Source organism: Thamnophis elegans, chromosome 12 (assembly GCF_009769535.1).
Source record: "Thamnophis elegans isolate rThaEle1 chromosome 12, rThaEle1.pri, whole genome shotgun sequence".
Classification (NCBI taxonomy): domain Eukaryota; kingdom Metazoa; phylum Chordata; class Lepidosauria; order Squamata; family Colubridae; genus Thamnophis; species Thamnophis elegans.
Genome location: NC_045552.1, coordinates 56820642 through 56835950, shown reverse-complemented (window position 1 = coordinate 56835950; position 15309 = coordinate 56820642). Strand labels below are relative to the sequence as shown.

At 45.7% G+C, this 15309-nt stretch overlaps 2 protein-coding genes across 2 annotated transcripts in view; one reads left to right on the top strand and one right to left on the bottom strand.

The window, feature by feature from the left end:
• The window catches only part of SLC9A6 (solute carrier family 9 member A6), a 33030-nt gene extending 26342 nt beyond the window's left edge, over window positions 1–6688 (bottom strand). The window contains exons 1-2 of the mRNA XM_032227870.1: window positions 6326–6688; window positions 656–855 (exon numbers count right to left, since the gene is read on the bottom strand). Coding sequence (XP_032083761.1) covers window positions 656–855; window positions 6326–6566 — 441 coding nt within the window. The 5' untranslated portion in view covers window positions 6567–6688. The remainder of the gene's footprint in view (window positions 1–655; window positions 856–6325) is intronic.
• A 132-nt stretch (window positions 6689–6820) lies between these two features.
• Window positions 6821–13260, top strand: MMGT1 (membrane magnesium transporter 1). The gene is made up of 4 exons (XM_032228071.1): window positions 6821–6969; window positions 7620–7672; window positions 9521–9624; window positions 10949–13260. The coding sequence occupies exons 1-4, from the start codon at window positions 6828–6830 to the stop codon at window positions 11109–11111; spliced, it is 462 nt and encodes a 153-aa protein (XP_032083962.1). The 5' UTR covers window positions 6821–6827; the 3' UTR covers window positions 11112–13260.
• The last annotated feature ends 2049 nt before the right edge of the window (window positions 13261–15309 follow it).

The following is a 15309-nucleotide window of genomic DNA, read 5'->3' as shown; positions in this document are numbered from 1 at the left end:
GTATCTATTAGATTTTTTAAAAATAATAATATTGGGTTTCTGCCTGGATGGTCTCTTGTGACGAGCCGAAGGACAGAGAATGGAAGTAGTGACCATCCTCCCATATTTGGGCATGCCGGGGGTTGTAAAATCTAATAGATACCTTTCACCCTGGCTTGGCTGATAACGGATCAGAGCCTGTGGCCTAGGGGCTAAGACGTCTGCCTAATATGTAATATAGCCCAGGTTCAAATCCCAGTAAGGGTATGGCTAGCTGATGAGAGCTAAATAGCTTGAAATAGATCTATACTAGTCTACCTTTATTTATTTATTTATTTATTTATTTATTTATTTATTTATCAGCACAAATATAACATAGATAGATAGATAGATAGATAGATAGATAGATAGATAGATAGATAGATAGATAGATAGATAGATGATAGTGAGAGTGAGTGAGTGAGTGAGTGAGTGACTGAGTTTTTTTAAAGGCATCTCTGCTGCTGCTTCTCTGCCTCTCAATTGCGAGGCTGAAAATATATATATTTCCGCCAGGCTCCTCTAGAAACCTGGGGCAAAGTTATGACAGAATTTCAACCGTGTTTTCCTAGAAAACGGGATTTGTTTGATCTAAAGCGGGGGGGGGGGAGTGAAGTGGGAAGCATCAAGAGTTTACCTTCCGCAGCATCTCATTATCTTGAACATTATTGAGTTCGTGGGAACTGATTTCCCCCTTCAGGGTGTACTCATAAAACTTCCCACTCAGGTTGACCAGCAATGTAGCCGGGCTGGTTTGCATCGGACAGCTTAGCGTCACATTGTTGATATCGCTGGGAATGTGGATGCCGTAACGAAGGATGACTCCCACCAGAACTCCTGTAAGAAACACAGAGGACTTCAGGTTTAGCACGAGTTCTGGAGCACTCCGGAGAGGTTCAGAGTTCGGATCTATACATTCTTAGCACCTTCCTTTCACTGACTGTCGGAACAGCAAAACGGGAGCGAAACAGAAGAGTCACACCTTAGGCAAGTGTGCCTAAAAGGAATAAATTCAATCCCTCAAATCATGCAAAGCCTTGTCCAAATCGTGACCCGTCAAAACCGCGGTCCACAAAAGCACGCTCGACGAAAGCGTGTACGTGACGTCATCACAGCGCGACGAAAAAAATTAAAAATTGAAATAAAAATAAAATTAAAGCAAGCCGATTCACATAAAGGTAAGGGTTAGATTTAGGGTTAGGGTTAGGTTAAGGGTTAGGTTTAGAGCGTTAGGGTTACGTTTAGCGTTAGGTTAAGGGTTAGCGTTAGGTTTAGTGTTAGGTTTAGTGTTAGGTTAAGGGTTAGGTTTAGGGTTAGGTTAAGGGTTAGGTTTAGGTTTAGGGTTAGGTTTGGGGGGGTTAGGGTAAGGTTTTCGCTTTAATTTTACATTTATCGATCACAGCGCGATGTTTTCGTCGCACTGTGATGACGTCACGTACGCGCTTTCGTCGAGCGTGCTTTTGTCTACCGTGGTTTTGTGGTGGAACCGTCCAAATAGTTCATAATTACACTGCTTGCGAATGACACAACAGCATGACCCGATTGTTTCCTAGAAATTGTAAAAACAACAACAACAGGTGTAAAATAGAGTGAGAGCAATGAGGGTAGAAAGAGAAGGAAATGTCAAAGATTCAAGCTCCCAGGTGAACTATGGTGCATTAAATCAGACCATAAAGATATGAAGGAGCCTGAGCGATCATCTAATCCAACCCCTGTTCATTAAAAAAAAGTCTATTACTGCAACTTAAAATAGGTACGTTCTCGTCCGTCAGTTTGAGAGGGATGGCAGATAAATTTAAACTTGAATTTTAAACTTGAAATTTAAACTTTTCCTTTATATCCGTTGAGCAAATGGTGGTTTCACTGAAGCTTTCCAGCTAAGTAAATTTCTCAAGACTCTTCTTGAGAGCTTCGGTGAAGAAGAAATGGCAGTGGCATTTCTTGAGCAACTTCTAAAAGATTTGCCAGGACACATTGCAGAGAAAAATCCAAAATGTGTGTACCTGTATTACTGAGATCTGCCATGCTGGGAAAAAACCCACCTTTTTGGCCAGGTTAATCTAGACCAGTGTTTCTCAACCTTGGCAACTTGAAGATGTCCGGACTTCAACTCCCAGAATTCCCCAGCCAGCGAATGCTGGGAGTTGAAGTCCGGACATCTTCAAGTTGCCTAGGTTGAGAAACACTGATCTAGACTCTTGGATTCAAATAGCTAAACAACAGGACAGCAGCCCAGTTCACACAACACCCTAAAACGTAGTTTGTTAGCATACAGATAGTTCTCGACTTACGACCTCCATTGATCCCCAAAATTTCTGTTGCTGAGCGAGATACCTGTTAAGTGAATTTTACCCCATTTTACGACCTTTCTTGCCGCACTTGCTAAATGAATTAATACAGTCGTTAAGTTAGTAACACGGTTGTTAAGTGAATCTGGCTTCCCCCCATTGACCTTGTCAGGTCACACAAGCTGATCACGTGACTCCAGGACACTGCAATCATCATAAGTATGAGTCAGTTGCCATGCGTCTGGATTTTGATCGTGGGACCATGGGGATGCCGCCACGACTGTGTGAAAAAGAGTCATAAAGCACTTTTTTTCAGCGCTGTTGTAACTTTGAAACGTCACTAAATGAGCAGTTATAAGTCAAGGACTGGCTATATTTAATGGTTCCCAAACTAGCAACGTTAACTGCTGTTTGTTTGTTTCACCAGTTTTAAAAAATAAGTTTGAGAAAAAATTTTGGGCAGTTTGAGAAAGCTCAAATGCCCAAGGAGCTGCGGATTCAGATCTACAGAGGAATGATTGAGTCCCGTCATCTGCGCCTCCATAACTGTCTGGTTCGGCTCTGCAACCCAACAAGACAGGCACAGAGGATAATTAGCAATAGCAATAGCAGTTAGACTTATATACCGCTTCATAGGGCTTTCAGCCCTCTCTAAGCGGTTTACAGAATCAGCGTATTGCCCCCAACAATCCGGGTCTTCATTTTACCCACCTCGGAAGGATGGAAGGCTGAGTCAACCTTGAGCTGGTGAGATTTGAACAGCCGAACTGCAGTCAGCTGAAGTCGTGGCACGACAAAACTGCGCTCGACTAAAGCGCGCCCGATTAAACCGCGTCACTGACGTCATCAACAGGGCGACAACAGCGAGCGCGGAGAAAGAAGGGCGCTTTAAATAGCGCTTTGAAAGCAAGCCGATTCAAGTTAAGGTAAGGGTTAGGTTTAGGGTTAGGATTAGGTTTAGGGTTAGGTTAAGGGTTAGGTTTAGGTTTAGGTTAAGGGTTAGGTTTAGGATTATGTTTAGGGGGGTTAGGTTTAGGTTTAGGGGTTAATTTTAGGTTTAGCGTGCTTCTGTCTCCGCACTGTTGTCGCCCTGTGATGACGTCAGCTACGCGGTTTCGTTGAGCGCCCTTTAGTTGAACGCGGTTTTGTGGTGGAACCAGCTGAAATAGCCTGCAGTGCTGCACTCTAACCACTGCGCCACCTCGGCTCTAATTCCAATTAGAATTGCAGAAAAAACAATGGCTACCAACCTGCCTTCCATGGAGGACCTGTACACTGCACGAGTCAAAAAGAGGGCTGTGAAAATATCTACAGACCCCTCACATCCTGGACATAAATTGTTTCAACTTCTTACCCTCAAAACAACACTATAGGGCTCTGCGCACCAAGACAACTAGACACAAGGACACAAGTTTTTTTCCTGAATGCCATCACTCTGCTTAACAACTAATTCCCACAACACTGTCAATAATTTACCAAGAATGTATTACTATTATTTTTCTCTTCCTTCCTAGTTATCTCTTTCCAGTTAGGACTCTTAACCATGTTGCTTGTATCTTTCAATTTATATTTTTATTGTTTCCTAGTACGATTTGATAGCTTATTAGTAACCTATGATTATCACTAAGTGTCAAAGTTATGATTCTTGATGCATGTATTTTATTCTCCTTATGTACAAGGAGAACTTATGCACCAAAGACAAATTCTGTCCAATCACACTTGGCCAATAAAGAATTCTATTCTATTAGAATGCTTTTTTAGAGTTATTGCATTGCATGCTGGACTTCTCTTGTGTTTGGTCTTCCACCCTAAATAAATTTTGATCCACTGATATTTGGTGATTTATTTTGCTAAAAACTACACCTTAGCAACCGATATAAACACAGCAACTGAATTGTTTTTTGGAAATATCTCCGTTTTATTTCCTGTGAATAAAACAAGATTAAACAGGAGAGAAAGAGGATTGTTACTGGCAAGCATTTTGCACATTAGAGCCGCAATCTCAGATCTTCCCTGAAAAAGCTCCCTTTTGGATAAAGGATGTGTTTCTTTTCAGAGGATTCTTGCTGGCCCCACGCGGGATTTGTAACTCCACCTGACCATGCTAGCTGGGGATTATGGGAGAGAGGAAAAAATCCAAGATACTTGACCTAAATCAAGGGATTTTAACAGTGCCAGGATTTATGAAGTCCATTGGGAGTTGGGCAGCTGATACATTTTAAACAACAAGCAGGGGGTCCCAAGGAGCCCCCCACCATTCAGCCAAAAATAGCCCCCCAATTCCAAAAGAGGGGAAGGGAGGGGTTAATGCCCAAAGTTGATCCTTTTCTTATAGAATAGAATAGAGTAGAGAAAGTGAATAGAATAGAGAAAGAGAAAGGGAATAGAGTAGAATAGAATAGAGAAAAAGAATGGAATAGAAAAGAAAATAGGAAAAATGAAAATGAAAAGAAAAAGAAAATAACATGGTGTTACAGCAGGTGCTAGGGATGGTAAACAAAGTAATCCAAACTATACCTTATAACCTTTTAAATGGAATAACAATAGTATAAGAATGGCAAAGAAAAAGAATAATTATGTGAATGTATACCTATAATTGTATGTAAGAGAATAAATGACAGTAAAAATATAAAGCACAATATAGGTAAACAATATTTTGTTATAAATAGCTAAGTATAAATAAATATAGAATTGCACATAAAAATGGATAGCGAATAAGGAGACCATGAATGCAAGATAGAAATGTATAGAAGGGAAAACACTAACTGCAAAGAAACCGATTCAGAACTGCTGTATGATATACGATGGAACTTATTGTTCCTATGTTGTTTTAAGTTATGTGTCTGTCTCTGTTGATGTGTTTATGTGTATAAAATAAAAATTTATATTATAAAAGAAAAGAAAATAGGAAAACGGAAAAGAATAGAATAGAGAAGAATAGAATAGAGAAAGAATAAAGAATAGGAAAAAGGAAAAAGGAAAAGAATAGAATAGAGAAAGAGAATAGAAAATAGGAAAAGAATAGAATAGAGAAAGAGAATAGAATAGAAAATAGGAAAACGGAAAAGAATAGAATAGAGAAGAATAGAATAGAGAAAGAGAATAGAATAGAATAGAAAACAGGAAAAGAGTAGAATAGAGAAAGAGAATAGAATAGAAAATAGGAAAACGGAAAAGAATAAAATAGAGAAAGAGAATAGAATAGAATAGAAAATAGGAAAACGTAAAAGAATAGAATAGAGAAGAATAGAATACAGAAAGAGAATAGAATAGAAAATAGGAAAAGAATAGAGAAAGAGAATAGAATAGAATAGGAAATAGGAAAAGAATAGAATAGAGAAAGAGAATAGAATAGAAAATAGGAAAAAGGAAAATAATAGAATAGAGAAGAATAGAATAGAGAAAGAGAATAGAATAGGAAATAGGAAAATTATAGAATAGAGAAAGAGAATAGAATAGAATAGAAAATAGGAAAAAGGAAAATAATAGAATAGAGAAGAATAGAGAAAGAGAATAGAATAGAAAATAGGAAAAAGGAAAATAATAGAATAGAGAATAGAACAGAGAAAGAGAATAGAATAGAAAATAGGAAAAAGGAAAAGAATAAAGAAAGAGAATAGAACAGAACAAGAATCAGAATAGAATAGAATTCTTCATTGGCCAAGTGCAAAACATTTTCCGCCTCCATTTCACCAGAGACCCCAAAAGCGAGGCCAGGTAGGGGTTCAGCACCCCCCCTCCGTTTCCCAAATGAACAGAGCCCACCCCTCTGGACTCCCCCAATTCTCCCTCTCTGAAGAGGGGGGGGTCACTGGGGAGCCTGGGAATCCCCCCACCCAAAACCTCCCCCTCCCCTTTTTGGCTGATGGCAAATCTTTCCTCCCTCCCCATCAACCCCTTCAGCAAACGGAGCTTCATCCCACCGTGGCTGGGTGGGGGAAGCCAAGCAGGTTCCCGGGGGGGGGTGGGGGTGTTACGGGGGGGGCGGCAGGGGCTGATGGGCTCTGTGGCGGCCTCACCATAGATCATAGCCAGCCCGGTCTCGTGCAGGAAGCGGGCGCGGCGGTGCTTGAAGAGCCAGATGGTGAGGATGGTGAGGGTCAGCAGGAGGATGAAGACCAGCAGGTTGGCGCTGTCCTGGCGGTGACTGGCCTCCGCCGCCTTCTCGGCCACCAGCTCTTCCTCCAGGCCGCCCGGACGACCCACTCCCGCCCCGGGCCCGGGATCCAGGCCCAGTACCAGCAGCAACAGCGCCGCCATGGCTCCGATCGCGCTCGTCCCTCGTCCCCCGACCCGGCCGGCTCAGCGGCTCAGCGGAACCACGACGCCCATCATCCCCGGCCGAGCGACTGCCCCGCCCACACCGCTTCGGCCCGCCGCTCCTCCTTCTCCTCCTCCTCCCCCGTCCCGCCCGACGTCATCGCGGCGCGCCTTTGGACGTCATGGAGGCGCGCCGAGCGACGCGACGCCGGAGGCTCCGCCTGTGGCTCGCGCGTCTCGCTCGCGCTCTCAGAGTCGCGCATGCGCACGCGGCGCCCTCGGCGGCTGAGGCAGGAGGAGGAGGAGGAGGAGAGGCGGATGATGGCGGCCGCCTCTCTCTGGAAAGGGCTGGTTGGGGTCGGGCTCTTCGCCCTGGCCCACGCGGCCTTCTCCGCCGCGCAGCGTGAGTGACGCGCGCGGTGGTGGTGGTGGGCCCTTCTTCCCCCCCCCCCCGACTCTCCCTTCCGAGGGGAAGGAGAGAGAGAGAGCCCCCGGGGCAGAGAGGAAGGGGAAGCCCGACGGGCCGTTGGGCCTGAGGGAAGGAAAAGCCGAGGGCCCTCGTCAGCCGCAGCTCCCTCAGCGAGCGAGCGGCCGGGGTGCCCGGGAGGATGATGGGAGTTGTAGTCCCGGGAGTGGGGGGGGGGAGGTCCTCGGGGTGGTGTAAAAGCTCGTCCCTCGCAAAGGGGTCTGCTGAATCCGGGGGGGGGGGATGGAAGAGAAGTGGGGAGAAGGGAGGGAGGGGAGGGAATGAAGAGCTGCCCCCCCCTTTAAGGCCAGGAAGACAAATTGGGGGGGGGGGGCTTGAGCCTTTGCTTATTGCAGCGCCCAATATGCAAGAGAGAATTGCGGGGAGGGGGCGTCCCTGCAGGGGTATTTGCGCAGAGAAGGGGGGGCATGAAGGTCCTGGGCTTCCTTGCCTTCTCTCTCCCTCCCTCCCCAATATTTTAAATGTGCTTCTCCCTCTGCACTCTCCATCCTGCTCCCCAGCTCCACTTCGGCCCAGTTGGGGGGTGAGACGAAGATGGACCCTTTGCCTCTTTGTATTTCCAACAGATCGTTCCTATATGAGACTAACGGAGAAGGAAGACGAGACGTTGCCTATAGACGTAAGTGGTCCCTGGCCGCCTGCTTCCCACTGTAGGGCGCAAGCTCCAGATTGGCAGATTGGACCTCGGAGTACGGGTGGTCCTCAACTTAGGGCCACAGTTGAGCCCACAGTTTGCGTTGTTCAGTGAGACGTTTGCCCCACCTTATGACTTTTCTCGCCACGTTTGTTGAGTGAATACACTGCAGTTCTTAAATTAGTAACACGGTCGTTAAGTGAATTGAGCTTCCCCGTGGACTTCACTTGTCAGAAGGTCGCGAAAGGGGAGGGGGGTCACATGACACTGCCACCGTCATAAATATGAGTCAGTTGACAAGCATCTCAATGTAAAATACCTGACCATTGGGACAGAAGTGTGGAAAATGTCCAGAAGTCACTTTTTTCAGTGCAGTTGTAACTTCAGTGCCTAAATGAACTTGCCATAAGTCAAGGACTTCCTGTAGTTGAATTACAAAGGAGGACGCAAACAGAGCTCAAGGCCCGAGCTGGATTTGAACTGCTGGCTCTTTGTTTTCTTTGCACACTTGGTAGGCTGGCCAATTGTAGCACGTGGTCTTGGTGGCAGGAATGAAACCGTCCAAATTTGGCACTTTCCTCTGCCTTGAAAACATCCCTCTAGGAATTCCTTGTTGCCTCCAGTTGGTATTTCGCGCTGGTTCAACTCCCAGAGTAAACAGCCTGATCTTTCTGGCGTTTGGCTTAACGTATCTCCCGCCTACGGATCCTGCCCTCATGGCATTCTTTCTCCTTGCTTTTTTTCCTCAGTGTTTCTGATTATTTTTTTACTGGTCAGGAGTGCTCATAGATTGCAAACAGTCCGATTCCTGTGCCATCGAAATCTACGTAATAGTCTTAATTGCAGTAAAGATGGTTTATTTACTTTTTCTCACGTTTACACACAGCGTAAGAAGACATTCTGCCCTTGAAGAGTATTCGGCGACTTCAGCTGGTCCAGAATGCAGCCGCGCGAGCGATCGTGGGTGCACCTCGATTCACCCACGTAACACCTATCCTCCGCGAGCTGCACTGGCTGCCTGTTGATCTCCGGGTGCGCTTCAAGGTGCTAGTTGTCACCTACAAAGCCCTTCATGGTATTGGATCTGGGTACTTGAGAGACCGCCTACTGCCAATTACCTCCACTAGACCGATAAGATCCCATAGACTAGGCCTCCTCCGAATCCCATCTGCCGGCCAATGTCGTCTGGCAACTACCCGGAGGAGAGCCTTCTCTGTGGCTGCTCCGACCCTCTGGAACGAACTCCCCGTGGAGATTCGTACCCTCACCACCCTCCAGACCTTCCGCATAGCCCTTAAAACCTGGCTCTTCCGACAGGCCTGGGGCTAAAAGACTTGCAACCCCACTCGAATGGTATGACTGTTGTGCTTTTTTAACGGTGTATGGTTTTTCATGTTTGTAACTTGTCTGTTTCCCCCCCCCCCCTTGAACTGTGAGCTGCCCTGAGTCCCCTCAGGGAAAAGGGCGGCATACAAATAAAGTAAATTGAAAAAATTCTATTCAATTGAAATTGAATTGAAATTCTATAAATTGAATGTTGCTTCTATTTTTAATTATGTATTGTCTGTACATGTCATTACGTGTATCCCGGCCCTATAGGTTGTAAGCCGCCCTGAGTCCCCTCAGGGAAAAGGGCGGCCTATAAATAAAAGCAACAAACAACAACAAATTCAGACCAGATCTTGGTCTGCCGTGTTTCCCTTGTTCTAACCCTGCCACCTTTGAGCCCCAAAAAGGAGAACTACCTTGAATACGGAAGCCTCAGCATGAACCAAATTATGGTGGAGAGGCTTTCTGAAAACACTCAACTGTCGTTTTTTCGTCTGTTTATAGATCGTTCTTCAAACTCTGCTGGCCTTTGCAGTTACCTGTTACGGGATTGTGCATATTGCAGGAGAATTTAAAGACATGGACGCTACTTCAGAGCTAAAAAATAAGTATGTCCCTTTCTCTTTCCTTCTTGATTACTATTACTCTAAATTGTGTGTCTCCTGGTTGTTATTGTGCTATTTCAGGCCAGGTAGGAGGGGACTCTCACTCTTTGGCTCAAAAGGGAAGAGTGTGGTTGGCCAGATACCAACCAATAATGCCAGGGGAGATAAAAGGCTCTGCTCAGCGTCTTCCTCGGGGAGAGGAGGATCATATGGGGCCTCCTCTTTGTACTTCTCCCCCCTCAGAATAGACCTGCCAGGGGAATTGGTGATGGGAGCTGTACTGTACCGAGAAAATTAACCATGGAATCCAGGAGGCCCATGTGAGAAGCGCATGTTGGACCTGTGAGGGAAAAACTATTAACAGGAGTGAGCTATTGTTCAGTCAAATGCTGTTCAGTCTGGTTGGGAAAGGGTGGTGGTGGTGATGGACTGAAGAATAAACGCACAGTTCGCTTTTCACAAAAAAACGGTGACATTTTGACTGAATGGTATGAAACTTTAAACCAGAAAGCCCTTCCTTGAATGCAAGGCTACTGCTTTTGCTTACATATTCTTGTTCTTCTGAAGAATAGAATTTAGGTCATTTGGAGTGAGACTTGTGCTGTAATTTTTCTCCCCTTTTCCACTAACCCATCTGCCTGGCTTCACTTCAATTTACAGGCTGGGTTCTCAGAAGGGGTGAAGCAAAAAGAAAAAGGCTCATTTGCCATCTTAGGCCCTTTTAAAGAAAGTGTAAGGCCAATGGCCTCAGTTGGGAATGGAATTACGGGTAGCAGAGTTTGGGGAAATAACCTACTGCATCGTGATTAATAGCAAGCCTTAGCCAACAAGTTGAGTTTGTACAAATCTTGGAGCAAGGCCAATTCTTGAGTGGTAAGTGTCTGAACTTGCCACAGCTGACAAAGGTGGTATGGGGAAATCAGTTGTAGGATTGTAGGATGGGAAGGCATCATAAGGACCAGCCTCCGTAGTATGCAAGCTGACCAATTAAACCGTCCTTGAGAGCCATTACTCCAACCTGAGAACCTTCCATCAATGGAGAACCCACCATCTCTGTAGGTACATGTGTTCTTGGTCCAAATTTTGTAGCTTAGCAGCAATCCCACATTTTTTCCCCTCTCTGCTGCCTGTGATATGGCAGTGATGTTTTATCTCTCAGGAGAAGAGACAGGTAAGATTTAAGCTTAGTGTGTCCATGATATCTGTTTATATCAAATGTCTAAAACCCATTGTCTAAATTTCTGTCTGAAATGATTGCTTGCCAGTTGCAGTAACCGTTCTCGCTCAATGTTAATTCCCTTCTCTCCTGTTTTCCTTTCGTTTTTAGGACATTTGACACGTTAAGGAACCATCCATCCTTTTATGTATTTAATCACCGGGGCAGAGTGTTATTCCAGTCCCCAGACACTGTCCACTCTTCCTCCAGCCAGGATGCGTTGTCATCCAGCGGATCACTGAAGTTGCGAAAACTTGAATCGCTGCACCGTTAAAAGAGGTTTTTTATATATATATAGACGATTCTAAAAATAGGACACTGAGCTGTAATATTGGAGCTGGATATAAACACTTGTTTTTAAAATTTCTGGAGCAGTATTTATATTGATCTTCCAGGCTTTATAGTAATGTGTGTGCGCGCTTGTGTATCTACACACACACAGGCACACACATACATGAATATATTAAAAATATATTAAAAGGACTTTTGAACACTGGTCACGACAACTAAAATTGTGAATTGGTAAACCGTGAAAGTTACTGCTAAAAGTACGCAGTGAAATAATGCATCTTACCTTTCATTAAAGCTCTGTGGTTAAACTCACTGTTCTGAATGATCACAATCTGTGTTGCCACATGCAGATGGAGGCTTTAATGGACTAAATAAGCAAAGGGTATGTTGGATTATTGTGTTCCATGGCAAAATAGTTGTGGGTGGCTTGTCTGCTTTGCCGCCACGTAACTCTCCTTGCAGCCGAGTCCTTGACACAACCGTGGTTATTTCCGCCTCTTGTTTATTGGTGATGTGTGTGGAATATCTGGCCAGCAGAGCCAACGGAGACTAAATCTTTTAGAAGTAGGAATTTAGCCAACGTTTTGCCAAAGGGGTATGGACTTGATTGACCACTTAGCCATTGATTGCAAGTTCCCCCCCGAAATGCTCAAGAGATTATGAAAAGCATATGCTTTTTTGAGGAGTCGCAATGAATGGACAGATCTTAGGACACAAAAACTGAACCATGACAGCTGTAACCCATCCACTTCTGTCATCAAGCTCTTTTATTTATATCATTATCCGTGATAGGCAGCTGGGGAAGACTGGCTTAGGGAGGGAGGAAGTGGTTTGACAGCAGGCAAAGTTTGCAGGTGGGAAAGTCGGGATTGTGTCTTGTAATGGTTTCATTTACTTTGGGGGGAGGGGTAGTGCCTTTTGATTTTGGCTCCCGCGACGTGCTTTTAAAAGCAGGATAAAGGCAGGTTGCCCGTAGGGTTCCCGTTGGAGCAACTGAACACGTTCAACTCGTTTTTCCACTGTGCCTTTTGTTTTGTTTTTTAAACCTAATTGTCGGTGATCACCAGACTTCTTCCACAATTATACACTTTGCAATGTTTGTGTTTGGCTCCAAGCTTGATTTTTTTTTTTCCCCCTCCACAGAATGTAACCAATTTCAAAATTTAGCAACTCAAAGAGAAGTTGAATGTCTGTTCTTGGAGAGCATTGCTCCGTGCGTCTCCAGGGACAAAAAGTCTTGGGCTCCAAATGGGCGAGAAGTTGGGTGTGCTGGCAATTAAAATAAAATGCATGCACTTTTACAGAGCGTGGGATAGGATCTTTGCTTTAGACGGCAGCCACTTCAGGGCAGGACAACCGTGGGCAAAACCCAGCATTTTTTGATCTTGGCAGAGAAACGGGGCTCTGGCCAAAAGATCAGAACGCTGGGCTCGACTGTGGTGACTATTGGCCTTTCAAAACCCAGCACTGGCACCAGTTGGTTTAACGTTATGGTCCTTCATTTGAATTAAAATTCAACCTTAGCCTTGATATGCTTTCTAGGTGAAACTTAACAGACGTGTAAGGCAGTTGCCTAGATCTGTTGGTCACCTTCCTCCTAATATCCCGGATATCCTAACCCTAACCCTGCTCAAAGTAGCTACCCATTGGCTATCCCGTCCCCCGTTCCTTTCTGGGCGATTTCTAGCAGGTTTTTAATTGTCTTGTATCTTAAGTAACGCTCTCCAGCCCAAAATTGAAAGCAGTGGAAGTGGGCAGCTCATAGGGATTTGTGACACCCAAAACGGCTCCATAAAATGCCAGTGATTTGCCTATGCAGTGTTTGCTGTTTTAGTATATAACGGTGTTCCAAGCTGGAGTCCTCGTTTGTTCTTTATCCTGACGGTTTTGCCAAGAACTTGCAAATTTTGCTACAGAGAGGCAGCCTTTCTCCAAAGTCCAGGTCTCTCTCTTCATGCGTTTTGTGTTCTGGATTTTGCACTCTGTTCCAAGCACCTTCCGGGTCTCTTTAAAACTTGCAAGAAATGAACAGGTTCCCTTTCCACTATCCATGGTTATTTTACAAATGTGCAAATTTTGTTTCTTTCCCTTTCTGGTCTTGCAATGTCCAATAAAGAACTAATATTCCAAAACTAAGCGTAAGAATCATTTTTGCAGATGTAATTATATTTTTTTACTGGTGTTATAAACTTCTGGAAAGGGTTCTTTAGTCTGAAGGATTATGGATTTCTCTGAAGGGAGAGACGACGAAGTGCTTAGGAAAAAAATTAAGATTGGATTCAGCGATCCTCCAATCTGTTTTGGGGCTCCTAAACTGGGTTCATTATCAGTCTGGCATCTGTCAATAAACCCTTAATTATAGTCCCACAATTGGGGTGCCTAGGGCATCATTGGGGAGGGGGGGGGCTAATTCAGGGGAACATAAAATTGAACAATTCCCCCCTCCCAAGTTTCCAATATTTCTGAAAACGAAGGCCAAAAGTGTTCTTGGCTGTGATGGATGGTTGCAATCACAAGCCAGCTTTCCATTCCTCTCCCAAGAGAGGCGGTGCTTTGGTGCAGGAAAACAAGAGATGCCGTGCAAATCGCCAGAGGTGGGTGGTATTTTTACTCCTCAGAGCCCTCGGGCTACTTTCTTGCAGGGGGAATTCTGCCTCCATTTAAGGCTGGAACCAGGCCTGCCAATACGATCAATAGTTTCTGCCGGCAAGCTAATTTTATCCCCCCTCCCCCCGCCTGCAACTGTCAGGTACTTTTGCAGCTGATGTTTCAGTTCCACGCAATACCTACGTCCAGTTTAAATCCCTATTATCCCGCGATGAGCTACTGGAAGGGAAAACCAAGTTTCCCCAGGACGTGACGTTCCTAACTGTCCTTGTGATTGAAATCAGAGTGGAGCAAAAGGAGACACGTCTTCAGCCTGGGCTCTGCTACATTAGGGGTCCCCAACTCACCCCACCCCTCCCCAGACCTCGGCCTGTTACTGGGCCATGAGCCTTTCGGAATTGGGCCGTGGAAGCGGTGGGTGAGTGAGTGTGCGCGACACATTCCCACCGGTGTGAGCACAAGCGGCAAGTGTGTGTGTGTGGGTCGCTTGTGCAAATGGAGCTGCGCGGGTGCACCTGCTTGCCAACTGCCCACGCAAAATCAACCCCTCTTTCCCCCCCACTCCCCTCTGCAAAGCCATAAATGGGACAGTGTTTCTCAACCTTGGCGACTTTTGAGTCCTGTGGACTTCAACTCCCAGAATCCCCCAGCCAAGTTGAGAAACACTGGTTTAGGAACTCTGATCTCCATGAAAATCAGCCTTGATGGTTAGTTTCCAAATTGCAAAGTCTCCTCCTCCAAAATTTAGCCAGCCATCTTTTTTCCCACAGCCCTCGGGATGGATGCAGGCTACAGCATCCCATAAGCTTGGGCTGGTTACACCCAGGAAGTCACCAGAGCCTGACTCTCTGCAACAGGCAAAAGCTAAAACCTCTGGAGCGCAGGAAGTTCCCTTGTTGCCCGACAAATTCTTCCTCCAAAGAGTAGAATAAAGAGTAGAATAAAGTGCTATGCAACCACCGAGCTGAAGCTGGTTGTGACAAGCTGGAAGTCTACAGGGGCAAAAGTCACCCCCTCGGGGCTGCTTGGGGGCAGAGGGAGGGAGCACCACTGCCAAGAGAAGGAGACCGCCATCAACTGGCACCCTCGGGCTGTTCGTTTCGACGCAGGAAGCTGGAAGGGAGAGTTACCTTTAAAGCCCTACGTGGCCTAGGACCCGGATATCTGCGAGACCGTCTTCTGCCGCATACCTCCCAACGGCCGATAAGATCGCACAGGGTGGGCCTTCTCCAGGTGCCGTCAGCCAGACAATGTCGGCTGGCGGCTCCCCGGGGGAGGGCCTTCTCTGTAACAGCCCCGACCCTATGGAGTGAGCTACCCCCAGAGATCCGGACCCCTACCCACTCTCATGGCCTTCCGAAAGGCTATCAAAACCTGGCTATTCCGGCAGGCCTGGGGCTGTTGATCTCATGACTGAGGTCCAGCCCTGATTAGACCGTGACCCGTCAAAACCGCGGTCCACGAAAGCGCGCTCGACGAAAGCGCGCATTTGACGTCATCACAGCGCGACGAAAAAAATTAAAAATTGAAATAAAAATAAAATTAAAGCAAGCCGATTCACATAAAGGTAAGGG